Source organism: Salmo trutta, chromosome 29 (genome assembly GCF_901001165.1).
Source record: "Salmo trutta chromosome 29, fSalTru1.1, whole genome shotgun sequence".
Taxonomy (NCBI): Eukaryota; Metazoa; Chordata; class Actinopteri; order Salmoniformes; family Salmonidae; genus Salmo; species Salmo trutta.
In genome coordinates this window covers 5,387,157-5,400,157 of record NC_042985.1, presented here as the reverse complement: position 1 = coordinate 5,400,157, position 13,001 = coordinate 5,387,157, and the positions used below count along the sequence as shown (strand labels likewise).

The 13,001-nt window shown below is 44.6% G+C and overlaps 1 protein-coding gene across 1 annotated transcript in view; it reads right to left on the bottom strand.

Annotated features, from left to right (window-relative positions):
• The window catches only part of itga11a (integrin, alpha 11a), a 110,709-nt gene that overhangs the window by 64,718 nt on the left and 32,990 nt on the right, over nucleotides 1-13,001 (bottom strand). The window contains exons 3-8 of the mRNA XM_029720635.1: nucleotides 4,781-4,890; nucleotides 3,797-3,888; nucleotides 3,297-3,411; nucleotides 3,004-3,131; nucleotides 2,646-2,794; nucleotides 2,223-2,367 (exon numbers count right to left, since the gene is read on the bottom strand). Coding sequence (XP_029576495.1) covers nucleotides 2,223-2,367; nucleotides 2,646-2,794; nucleotides 3,004-3,131; nucleotides 3,297-3,411; nucleotides 3,797-3,888; nucleotides 4,781-4,890 — 739 coding nt within the window. The remainder of the gene's footprint in view (nucleotides 1-2,222; nucleotides 2,368-2,645; nucleotides 2,795-3,003; nucleotides 3,132-3,296; nucleotides 3,412-3,796; nucleotides 3,889-4,780; nucleotides 4,891-13,001) is intronic.

Genomic DNA, 13,001 nt, shown 5'->3' with positions numbered 1-13,001 from the left:
AGCTAGCTAAATTGCCATAAAGTTTTAATGCTTTTCGACCTGTCCCCAAATTAATGTAATTGGCTCAGAGTTTGTTTTGATATTTTAACCTGCGTGTCGTGATCGCGTTTGGTGTGGGGGGACAAAATAAATGTATGCACGATGGCGCACGATGGCGCATGCGCACAGCCGGTTTGGGTTCTGTGTAAACCTCTGTACTCTTTGGAGCACTGGTGAAGCTCACATCACATCCCAATGTGCGTTGAAAGTGTACATGTCCCAAACCAGAAAAAATGAACATTGTACTACAGTAACTGTAGCCACCTTGTCATTATGGAGGCATGAAGCAGTATTATGGTAGTTAGCAAAAGAGAGTAGAAGCAGCAGCTGACTAACTGTAAATATATGTAATAACTGTAGCTAGTCTACTTTCTATCTGTCAGTTAAACAGTACTACTTAAAGCCACGACTACATGGAACTCTGTTCCACATCAAGTAACTCATACAAGCAGTAAAATAGAATTTAAAAATACACCTTATGGAACATCGGGGACTGTGAAGCAACACAAACACAGGCACAGACACATGGATACACACACACGATAACATACACACAGGTACACAGATTTTGTGTTGTAGATATGTGGTAGTAGAGTAGGGGCCCGAGGACACACTCTTAATGTGTTGTGAAATCTGTTGTTAATGTATTGTAATGTTTTTTAAATTGTTTAACTGCCTTCATTTTGCTTGACCCCAGGTAGAGTAGCTGCTTCCTTGGCAGCAGCTAATGGGGATCCATAATAAATAACAAAATACAAATGTTAGCTAGCTAGTTAAATGTGGGGTAAAAAAATGCACTTATTGTCAGTTAGGTAGTTAGTTACAGGTCCTTCTCTATTTACTAGCTACCGTAACATTGCTTCATGCCTCCAAAAATGAGCAGCTGTTTCCAGTTATGCTTACATTTAGTGGTTTATGACATTTTGATAACTTTTGGACATTAGAGCAACGGCAGTGGAAAAACTTAAAGCGATGATGTAACAGGAGAGAGGACAGGAAGGAGACAGAGACGGTGACTCACAGCGATGGTGTAGCAGGAGAGAGGACAGGAAGGAGACAGAGACGGTGACTCACAGTGATGGTGTAGCAGGAGAGAGGACAGGAAGGAGACAGAGACGGTGACTCACAGCGATGGTGTAGCAGGAGAGAGGACAGGAAGGAGACAGAGACGGTGACTCACAGCGATGGTGTAGCAGGAGAGAGGACAGGAAGGAGACAGAGACGGTGACTCACAGCGATGGTGTAGCAGGAGAGAGGACAGGAAGGAGACAGAGACGGTGACTCACAGCGATGGTGTAGCAGGAGAGAGGACAGGAAGGAGACAGAGACGGTGACTCACAGCGATGGTGTAGCAGGAGAGAGGACAGGAAGGAGACAGAGACGGTGACTCACAGCGATGGTGTAGCAGGAGAGAGGACAGGAAGGAGACAGAGACGGTGACTCACAGCGATGGTGTAGCAGGAGAGAGGACAGGAAGGAGACAGAGACGGTGACTCACAGCGATGGTGTAGCAGGAGAGAGGACAGGAAGGAGACAGAGACGGTGACTCACAGCGATGGTGTAGCAGGAGAGAGGACAGGAAGGAGACAGAGAGGGTGACTCACAGTGATGGTGTAGCAGGAGAGAGGACAGGAAGGAGACAGAGAGGGTGACTCACAGTGATGGTGTAGCAGGAGAGAGGACAGGAAGGAGACAGAGACGGTGACTCACAGTGATGGTGTAGCAGGAGAGAGGACAGGAAGGAGACAGAGACGGTGACTCACAGCGATGGTGTAGCAGGAGAGAGGACAGGAAGGAGACAGAGAGGGTGACTCACAGTGATGGTGTAGCAGGAGAGAGGACAGGAAGGAGACAGAGACGGTGACTCACAGCGATGGTGTAGCAGGAGAGAGGACAGGAAGGAGACAGAGACGGTGACTCACAGCGATGGTGTAGCAGGAGAGAGGACAGGAAGGAGACAGAGACGGTGACTCACAGTGATGGTGTAGCAGGAGAGAGGACAGGAAGGAGACAGAGACGGTGACTCACAGCGATGGTGTAGCAGGAGGACAGGAAGGAGACAGAGAGGGTGACTCACAGCGATGGTGTAGCAGGAGAGAGGACAGGAAGGAGACAGAGACGGTGACTCACAGCGATGGTGTAGCAGGAGAGAGGACAGGAAGGAGACAGAGACGGTGACTCACAGCGATGGCGTATCGGGTGATGCCATCCTTCTCGCTGTCCTCGATGGCCTGTTGAAGGTCAGGGCTGTCATGTGACTCCCCGTCAGTGATCACAATCATCACCTTCTTGGCGCCTCGTCGGGCTCCTCGCTTGAATGCTTCTGAGCTGTGGCATGTGATTTATTAAATTCATATTTGAAAGGTTCAAAGTTTATAGCCAAAAAGTGGGATTTGAGTAATAACCCAGAATAAGGTAACAAATACAGTATTTAATGTTTTTTTAATAGTCTTCTATTACTATTAACTAGTGTAATTTACAATAATTTACTGTATGTCATTATAGTTGTATTTGTTGTGAGATACAATAGATTGACATATAATACTATACTGATTCAATATTAGGGATATTGCTGATGTAGTTTCATATCAGTTAGGGAGTCTTACCGAGCAACGTTGATGCCGAGTGCCGTGTTGGTTTCCTCTCCGCCTCTCTGGTGGATGTTGCTTGCTCTCTTCACCACCTCCTCCACTGACTTGTAGTCGTTCAGATGGAACTCATGCACCACCTTCTCCCCATACTGCACCACTCCAACCTGAACAATATCACATACATTATAACAGGGCTGTTTAACGCCAGGTCTGGAGGGACAAATCACATCTGGATTTCATTCTACTAATCAGCAACTTAGACTCAGACAACATCATCCTTTGGCACTCCAGACCTAGAGTTGAACCAATGAAACTGGGGCATAACAGGCAATTCAACCAGGTTAGCCAGAGCGACACATTTCCCATAACTCACCTGTATCTGGCCTGGTCCAATGTAGAACTTCTGTAGAATGTTGATAAGAAAGGCTTGTACCTCCGTCCAGGGGTAGATGGAGTTGGAACCATCCAGAACGATCACTATATCCATGTAGGTCTCACACCCTAGCAGAGAAAAACACAATAATGTCTGAACTGCACCATCAATGCAACCTTTACGGATGAGCAATGGGAAACAGTCTAATGCATTACAATCAATAATGACTTATACTTATGGAAGAAGATCCATAAAACATTGCCAAACAGGAAAGGGGCGTGCTCTGTATTTACTCTGGAAGGCTGGAGCTATGGTTTTGGAGAATTTGAAGCTGGCGTTGACTCGAGAGCATATCCCAGTGCTGTAGTATGAGCTGCCACACTCATAGGACCATAGGGGTCCACAGACCTGTACAACACACAAGAAAACACATTCAGCACGGCAAGTACCGTTGAGACATGTACCGTGTACCATGGGCCTACGCTGGATGAAAAGGTCATCAGAAAAACGAAATGTGGTTCCTGTGCCACCACAGGAGGTTGGTGGCATCTTAATTGAGGAGGACGGGCTCATGGTAATGGCTGGAGCGGAATAGGTGGAATGGTATCGCATACATCAAACCCTTTTCTTAATGCCATTCCATTTGCTCCGTTCCAGCCATTATTATGAGCCGCTCCTCTCAGCAGCCTCCACTGTTCTTCACATACCCCTGAAATTGACCACCAAGTTAGTCTCTGTGGAAACCACACATAATGACACCATACTTTTGATAGACTGTGTGTTCATCACTAACCACAAAGCTATTGTCTTTGGGGTTGGTTGTCAGCGTCATCCCCAGCCTCATCTTGTCTTTTCGCTCGGCGACATTGGTCAGAGATATCCTTCCTTGAGGAACAAGAAAAGACAGTGTCAAAGAAATAACAATGTTCATTCTAACAGCTTGATGTTTCTATAGCTTTTGAAAACTTTTGCGTATATTTTTCACTTATGCTATGTACCTGCGGGCAAGTCGCTTCACAAGCTTCTGCAAACCCACTGACTATACATGGCAGTAAGAAGGTGATACTAGATGATACTAGATCTCCCAACTAAAGGACGAAACACCTGTCCTTTGAGGCAGTGTCCAGAGCATTTTACTGCAGTGGGCTCAATCAGGGTAACAGAGTGATTATTGGTAGTCTTAAACAAATCTAGTCTGAATCAAAAGTAGACACCTCACACACATGGTTATGGGCTTAAAAGAAGACATCTGTACCATGTCAGATATAGAGCTGAAATGTCTTTGCGTCCCAATATGACACTTTATATACATCACAGAAGACTGAAATAATGTTTATTAATTATGAAATTATGAAAAATATTAACAACATTAGAGGGCGATTTGATCATTTGACTGCAGGAAAGGAGCTTCTGGGAACTAGGTTCGTTAAAGTTGTCAAGCCAGGCGCAGCAGTGTCTACACCATACAATATCTGCCAGCTAGTTCACACATCTTGCTGTGTCTCTCTGTACAACACAGAACAGATAGGTCTCATCTAAGGAAACGTGTGGACGTGTGGCGTGATGCCTAGGAGGATACAGACGTGGAAATGTACATAAACTGTTAAAGGTGGAATGAACAGCACGGTCCCCAGATTCCACTCTCACACAACCTATGAACACACATATAAGGCACGTACATATGCACACACTCTAACGGCTACAACACACACACATCCGTCTCAAGAGGCACAGTAGGCACATGTCAAGCCTGTGAGAGTTGATAGTTATACTGTACCTAGGTTGAGTTTGGAGCAGCTGCCATTGGATCGTTTGGCCAATGGGCATTTGTACACATCCCCTGTCTGGTGGTGACCATTGGTTTCATATGGAGCTCCCACCAATAACCTGTGAAACATAAAACAAGACAGTCGAAATCCCCAAAAACTGAATTGCATATTATAATTGTTTTGTATTAATAGTATTAGTTGTGACGTTGTAAAAACATAGTGATAACATTGAAGGCACTTCTCCTAATGACGTTTCATCTATTAAGAAATAATGGTGTGAAAGAGATGGCATTTAAACTCTGCTACACCGATGTATCTGACTGGAATGTCTTCGCTAACTCAACAAACACACACCCAGTGAGTATCAGAGCAGGTATTTGAAACACTTGTGATCTTCCTTGTTTGTGACTGGCTGTGTTCCTGTGGGAGCATGTTGAGTTCTCCTCTGACCCCAGACTGACACGCACATAAACACACTGGCCTATAAACACTGGATCCACTCCACATTGACCCTGGGAAGATTCTCTCTCTCTCTCTCTTTCTCTCGCTCTCTCTCTCTCTCTCTCTCTCTCTCTCGCTCTCTCTCAGCATGTTAACTTCTCCTCTGACCGCAGACTCTCTCTCGTGCTCTCTCTTTTGCTCTCTCTCAACCTCTCCTTCTCTCTCTCTCTCTCTCACACACACACACACACACACACACACACACACACACACACACACACACACACACACACACACACACACACACACACACACACACACACACACACACACACACACACACACACACACACACACAGATAGAGAAAGAGAAGGCAAGAGGTAGATTGAGAAAGAAAGGAGAGCGGGAAATTGTCATACCGGCTAGACGGATACACACGTGTGACTGAATTACTTCCTTGGGGCTAAATACTACCCACATGTTCTCTGACCATGGGTCACCATGAGTTCTCCTTGGCTGAAACACAAGCAGGCTCAGAGTTCTTTGGTCATGACGTAGAGCTCAGGGGAAGATAGTTTGTCACTCGACTTTGGGGTTGGACGTCAGTGTCAGGTCAGGATGATCTTGTAGATGTCGTAGATGTCAGTGAAGGCTTCCGATGACTTAATGTGGTGGAGCATTTAAAACACTCTGTGTTTACGTCAGGGCTGGGTGAACAGATAAAAGCTTCCTGAAGTATCTGAGATAGAAGGGCTCTTTGTATTCTTGGGTAGGAACAAGAGACTGTTGCCAAGACGTTTATGTGACAGGATGAAAACACAAAACGCAGATGGGCTTTCTTGATTATCTCTTGACGTTTCACCTTGTAACACATTGTCTTAGTACATGAAGTTCTTATAGGTGATGACAAACTTCACCTGATACTCCTCATACATAAACACAGATCTCCTCAAAGTTTAGCATATCTTTAGATCAGACACCAACATATGATTACCATCATGCAATATATTGTTATATTGTTTTACAAGAGCTTCTAAAAGTAACCTAAGCTGTCAACACAAGAAACATATGTAGCCCAAGACAAATCCAATCAAAATCAAATCAAATCAAAGTGTGCTTGCCACATGCGCCGAATACAACTGTTGTAGACCTTACAGTGAAATGCTTATTTACAAGCCCCTAACCAACAATGCAGTTTTAAGAAAATACCCACAAAAAAGTAACAAATGAAAGTAACAAACAATTAAAGAGCATGCTCTCGATGGTGCAGCTGAAGAACCTTTTGAGGATCTGAGGACCCATGCCAAATCTTTTCAGCCTCCTGAGGGGGAATAAGTTTTGTCGTGCCCTCTTCACGACTGTCTTGGTGTGCTTGGACCATGTTAAGACGCCAAGGAACTTGAAGCTCTCAACCTGCTCTACTACAGCCCGTCGATGAGAATGGGGGCGTGCTCGGTCCTCCTTTTTCTGTAGTCCACAATAATCTCCTTTGTCTTGATCACGTTGAGGGAGAGGTTTTTGTCCTTGCACCACACGGTCAGGTCTCTGACCTCCTCCCTATAGGCTGCCTCATCGTTGTCGGTGATCAGGCCTACCACTGTTGTGTCATCTGCAAACTTAATGATGGTGTTGGAGTTGTGCCTGCCGTGCCTGGCCGTGCAGTCATGAGTGAACAGGGAGGACAGGAAGGGACTGAGCACGCATCCTTAAGGGGCCCCCGTGTTGAGGATCAGCATGGCGGATGTTTTGTTATCTACCCTTACCACCTGGGCTACAAAGGATAGTGGCATGCAAAGGAGCAATTCACTCACCAGGTCAGAGGTGTCCCAAAGGGAAGGGACCACATTTAACATTTACATTTTAGTCATTTAGCAGGCGCTCTTATCCAATTAGGGTTAAGAGCCTTGCTCAAGGGGCACATTGGTAGATTTGACCCGCTAGGCTACTTGCCAACACTTGACACCCCTTTATAGCAAAACCAGACCTCCATCAATTTACTGCCTGGAGTTATGGGTCAACCACATAAACCTCTGTAGTTTTAAAACATGTCTCCATCACATTGTTCCTATGAGGTAACGTTTTAGTGGTGTGGTATACATAATGGTGGTATAATGGTTACCTAAACAAAACATGGCACTTGACATCAACATCCTTGGTCATCTAAAACTACTATGATAGGTTTCTTGAGATTATGACATCATACAATATTCAAGTAGTAAACTGATGTTACGTTCCCCAGTTTCTGTTATGGGTTATATGTGTTTGAATGTGTGTATTTCAGGAAATGGCTTCCTGAAGTCCAAAGCAGCTGATTGGTTGGCCCCATTTCAGATTGGTGTTCTGACCCCGCCCTCTTGTCAGGAGACACAGCTGTCTGCAATTAGCGACTACTTCTGTAGCTTGAAAAGCCAGTGTTCCTTTGTCAGGAAGTGAGAGCTTCTTGGATGTCCTGTAGAGACAGTTTTGGTGGAAGTTTTTTGTAGCTGCTACTTCTGAGGTATGTGTGTGCCAATAGGACTGTGTTTTTGATTATTGAACTTGTTCACTTTAAGTTTGTATTATTCTGTTTCATGTGTTCCCAGGGGGGAGGGGAAGGCACCTCACCTTGGGAGTGCTTAGGCAAGAGGACTGCGGGCATACATATACCCGTGTTAAGGAAATAAATTCCTAGTAAATGGTAATATTCTCTGCCTCTCATCCTTACTTGCACCTGCAATCACATACCTCTTACACTCCACGGGGAGTTGAGTGTAGCAGGGTGTTGCGTTCCCTCCAAGAGGTGTGCGTAACACTGGTATCATAAGTGCAGGTCATGTCAACTGAAACAGAAGCTTTGTATGTCATTGAATGTTTGAATAAGGTACCTTACGAGCACTTTCTGATAGCTACTTTATTGAGGAAACATTTATACTGAACAAAAAATATAAACACTACATGTAAAGGGTTGGACTCATGAGCTGAAAAAAAAAAAAAAGATCCCAGAAATGTTCCATACGCACAAAGTTAATTTCTCTCAAATTTTGTGCACAAATTTGTTTACATCCCTCTTAGTGAGTGTTTCTCCTTTGCCAAGATAATCCATCCACCTGACAGGTGTGGCATATCAAGAAGTTAAACAGCATGATCATTACATAAGTGCAACTTGTGCTGGGGACAATAAAAGGCTGCTCTAAAATGTGCAGTTTTGTCACACAATGCCACAGATGTCTCAAGTTGAGGGAGCATGCAATTTGAATGTTGACTGCAGGAATGTCCACCAGAGCTGTTACAAGTGAATTGCATGTTAATTTCTCTACTACAAGCCACCTCCAGTGTCATTTTAGACAATTTGTCAGTACGTCCAACCGGCCTGACAACCGCAGACCATGTGTAACCATGCCAGCCCAGGCCCTCCACATCCTGCTTCTTCACCTGTGGGATCGTCTGTGGGCAGCTGATGAAAATGAGTATTTCTGTAATAAAGCCATTTTATTGTGGGGGGAAACTTGTTTTGATTGGCTGGGCCTGGCTCCCCAATGGGTGGGCCTATACCCTCCCTGCCCCACCCATGGCACCGCTCCTACCCAGTCCTGTGAAATCCATAGATTAGGGACTAATGAATTTATTTCAATTGACTGATTTCCATATGAGCTGTAACTCAGTAAAGTTGTTGCATGTTGTTTTTGTTCAGTATACTTACTCTGACTGAGGTATGTGGTTTTCCCACCTAGCTATCATATGATGAATGCACTAACTGTAAGATGCTCTAGATAAGTCATTTAGTAGATGCTCTTAATGTAGCATGTAGGAAATGTCGAGAAATATGACTCAAAACTAAAAGATTGCTCAGCTTCCTTCAAAAACTATCAAATTTCCCAAGTGGATTTATTTATATTGAAGAGGGAGAGATATAAATATATGTGCAACAATTCAGATGGTAGCCAAAGAGTGAAGCTGTTAACTGTGCTGCACATGCAGTCTATGGCAGCCAGGCTTAGACACACTAGTGGCGAGGGGACTGTGTCTGGGATCAACTGTCCAAGTCTCACAGACTCTGGAAATGATTTTCACCTCTGGAGCTCCAGCAGTGCTCATATTTTCATAGCTATGAATATGATTATTGCTGAGGTTACTGCTGTCCTCTGGCACAGTGTGATACTGTAGACTGGGAGAGTTCAGGCTGGGACACGGCTACCTTCAGAGAAATGGGACCCATTGTTTCCCTTTGACTTGAAGGTCTCCTTTAACTCCCAGTCAGTCTCATGAAGAGCTGTTAAAACAATCATCGCTGAACATTCATTAAGGTCAGCCATGTAGCATCATTGTGGATAAGGTAATGCTGGTATAAACAAAATAACCTGACCCTAAATGGACTCCCGGACGTATTCTCTGTTATTGAGCCCCGCCTTATCTCAGCTCACTGGTTACCATAACAGCATCCACCCCTAGCACGCGCTCCAGCAGGTATATTTCACTGGTCACCCCCAAAGCCAATTCCTGCTTTGGCCGCTTTTCCTTTCAGTTCTCTGCTGCCAATGACTGGAACGAACTGCAAAAATCACAGAAGCTGGAGACTCATATATCCCTCACTAACTTTAAGCACCAGCTGTCAGAGCAGCTCACAGATCACTGCACCTGTACATAACCCATCTGTAAATAGCCCATCCAACTACCTCATCTCCAAACTGTTATTTATTTATTTATTTTTGCTCCTTTGCACCCCAGTATGTCTACTTGCACATTCATCTTCTGCACATCTATCACTCTAGTGTTTAATTGCTAAATTGTAATTATTTCACCACTATGGCCTATTTATTGCCTTACCTCCCTAATCTTACCTCATTTGCACACACTGTATATAGACTTTTCTACTGTGTTATTGACTACTTTTGTTTATTCCATGTGTAACTCTGTTGTTTGTGTCACACTGCTTTGCTTTATCTTGGCCAGGTCGCAGTTGTAAATGAGAACTTGTTCTCAACTAGCCTACCTTGTGAAATAAATAAATTGAGGAATGCAGGATTTGGGGTTTGTGGAAGCGCCATACCAAATCCGAAGCATGAATGCGCTAATGTCTTTCACATTTAGCGGAGGAAGGAGAGGTATTTATGCTATGAAACCATACCTCTGCCCTTAACATGAGACTCTGTGCAACTTCAATGACATTTCTCTCTCATCACATTCCATGTGTGTACGTAGACAACATCAGAACGGTTTTGGCCCAAATTTGCCAATCCCCAAAGTACTCAGCAACTTGCTCTGTCAAGTCATTACATAACCTAATAACTCTGGTAAGATTAACATCTTTCAACCAAGACGTCCACACCAACTTTAAGCAAAGAGGACATAAGATTCATAGGTTTCCTGGAACCAGATTAAGCATAGTCCTGGACTAAAAAGCTTGCTCAACGTAGAATATTGCAGAAGGTCCATAGCGTTCACACAATGCGGGTGTCAAAAACTATACAGTATACTCATGCTTGTTAAGCCTTTAGCTTCGTCCTTCAGCTTCAACAGCATCAGGTTCAACTTTCAATGAAAGCTGAAGGTTCAGATAACAGGCAACAGTATTTCAACTGAACCGCTGAGGATTGGCTGTGAATTGGCTGAAGTACGGCTGAGGAGCGCCTGAGGAAAAGCTGAAGAACTTCTTAGACTCCCTGTGTCTCCAAATGTTGCGTGACTCGTGACCACGCCAAGGTGAAATGTCAAGTCTCAGCTGGAGCGACCCGGTGCCATGGCAGGAAAACAAACAGAAAGAAGAGACAGTGGGAGGTGTGGGGGAGAAACCGATACGTGTGCCCATTTATCCCCACAGTGCTCTCACATGGGGCTACTCTTCAAACAGTCCTGGACGGACACGTGGGACAAACAGGCATTCTTGAAATGGCAACCCCATGTTAACAGTGTATTTTAACTAGATATTGCATTATGGAGAGTCATTATAAGCTGTCAGCTACATTGTTTTCCAAATCATGTGATTTGCAACATGATGGTTTCCTCTCAAGGAATTTCAATTTGGGGGAGCATTCAAAGGAATTTAAATTGTAACAATTACTGACATTGCCCATAAGCCTCTGTGCCAAATACCATAGCTCTGTCGACTTTTTCCCGTCTTACAAAGAGCTGTCTGATTTTCTTGAAAGCTCAGCTTGGTATTTGGATAGGAACAACATCACAGTCTCACTCAGCTTGAAAATGACTATAAACGAGCGTTTTATGACCCAGAAAGTTCAGATTGCCTTCCTGAGGACTAACAGTAGAAAATAGCCCTACCTGACCTCTACAGTATATGTCAGTAGACTGGCTTGAGCAAGAACCCATCTTGGGACAATGTAATAAAGTGTCTGTGGAACAATGGGTTTTCTGTGGAGTTTCTGTGGAAAAAAGCTTTACTTCTTACAGTATGTTGGGAATCTTCATAGCACATCTGCTGAGTTCAGGGTTTCTTCAGTCTATTCTTTCTTGAGAAGGTGATATAACACGGAGGATATTTTACAATATCAACTCTTTCTAACCAAGTCCAAGCAGTTGCTTATCATCAACAGATAGTTTGTTGATAGTGTGACCATCTGTGGAGTATCTATATGGGAATATCCACATAAAGTGGGACCGTCTCTTTCCACAAGTCTTTTTAACCTTACAGTGAATGGACACTAAAGTGTTGAGGCATCCTTCAAATGTCAATTGACAGGTGCTGTCCTTGTTTGCCAAACAGACAGACACACAGACAGACAGACATAGACAGACAGCCAGCCAGCCAGCCAGACACATAGACAGACACACAGACAATGTACACAGTGACACCTATAAGAACAGTGAAAGTCTCACCTCTTAGGTCACCCACGGTGCCACAGGGTTCCACAAAAGTGTCATGACATTGGTGAACACACACGGTTCTCTAACGGGGAGCTGTCTGCTACATCAAAGACACATGTCAACATTGAAAAAAACCTCAACTTCAGTACCCCTTTTCAAACCTTCACTACCCGCTGAATTCCTGAATTCACAGACTCATTCATCACTCCTTGAAAAAGGCCAAGACTTCGACCCGTGACATTTGCACAATGCGAGCTGTGTTAACTGGGGGTCTACTTCCCACATCACAGGCATGCTACTGCGTTCAGGTTTCAGCAGATTGATATCTGGGGGTGCTGGGGTTCTACTTCCCACATCACAGGCATGCTACTGCGTTCAGGTTTCAGCTGATTGATATCTAGGGCAGTGGTCCGGGTGCTGGGGTTCTGCTTCCCACATCACAGGCATGCTACTGCATTCAGGTTTCAGCTGATTGATATCTGGGGGTGCTGGGGTTCTGCTTCCCACATCACAGGCATGCTACTGCGTTCAGGTTTCAGCTGATTGATATCTAGGGCAGTGGTCCGGGTGTTGGGGTTCTGCTTCCCACATCACAGGCATGCTACTGCATTCAGGTTTCAGCTGATTGATATCTGGGGCAGTGGTCCGGGTGCTGGGGGTCTTGGACTAAACACAGGCCAGCTTACCCACGGCCTAGTGACCAGAGAGTGAATTCCTGAGTGGCATGCATCTCTGATAAGTCTACCCAACACTAACCATCCAGTTGATGTGTACCCAACACTAACCATCTAGTGGATGTCTACCCAACACTATCCACCTAGTGGATGTCTACCCAACACTATCCATCTAGTGGATGTCTACCCAACACTATCCATCATCTAGTGGAGGTCTACACAACACTATATATCTAGTGGACGTCTACCCAACACTATATATCTAGTGGACGTCGACCCAACAATATCTATCTACTGGATGTCTACCCAACACTA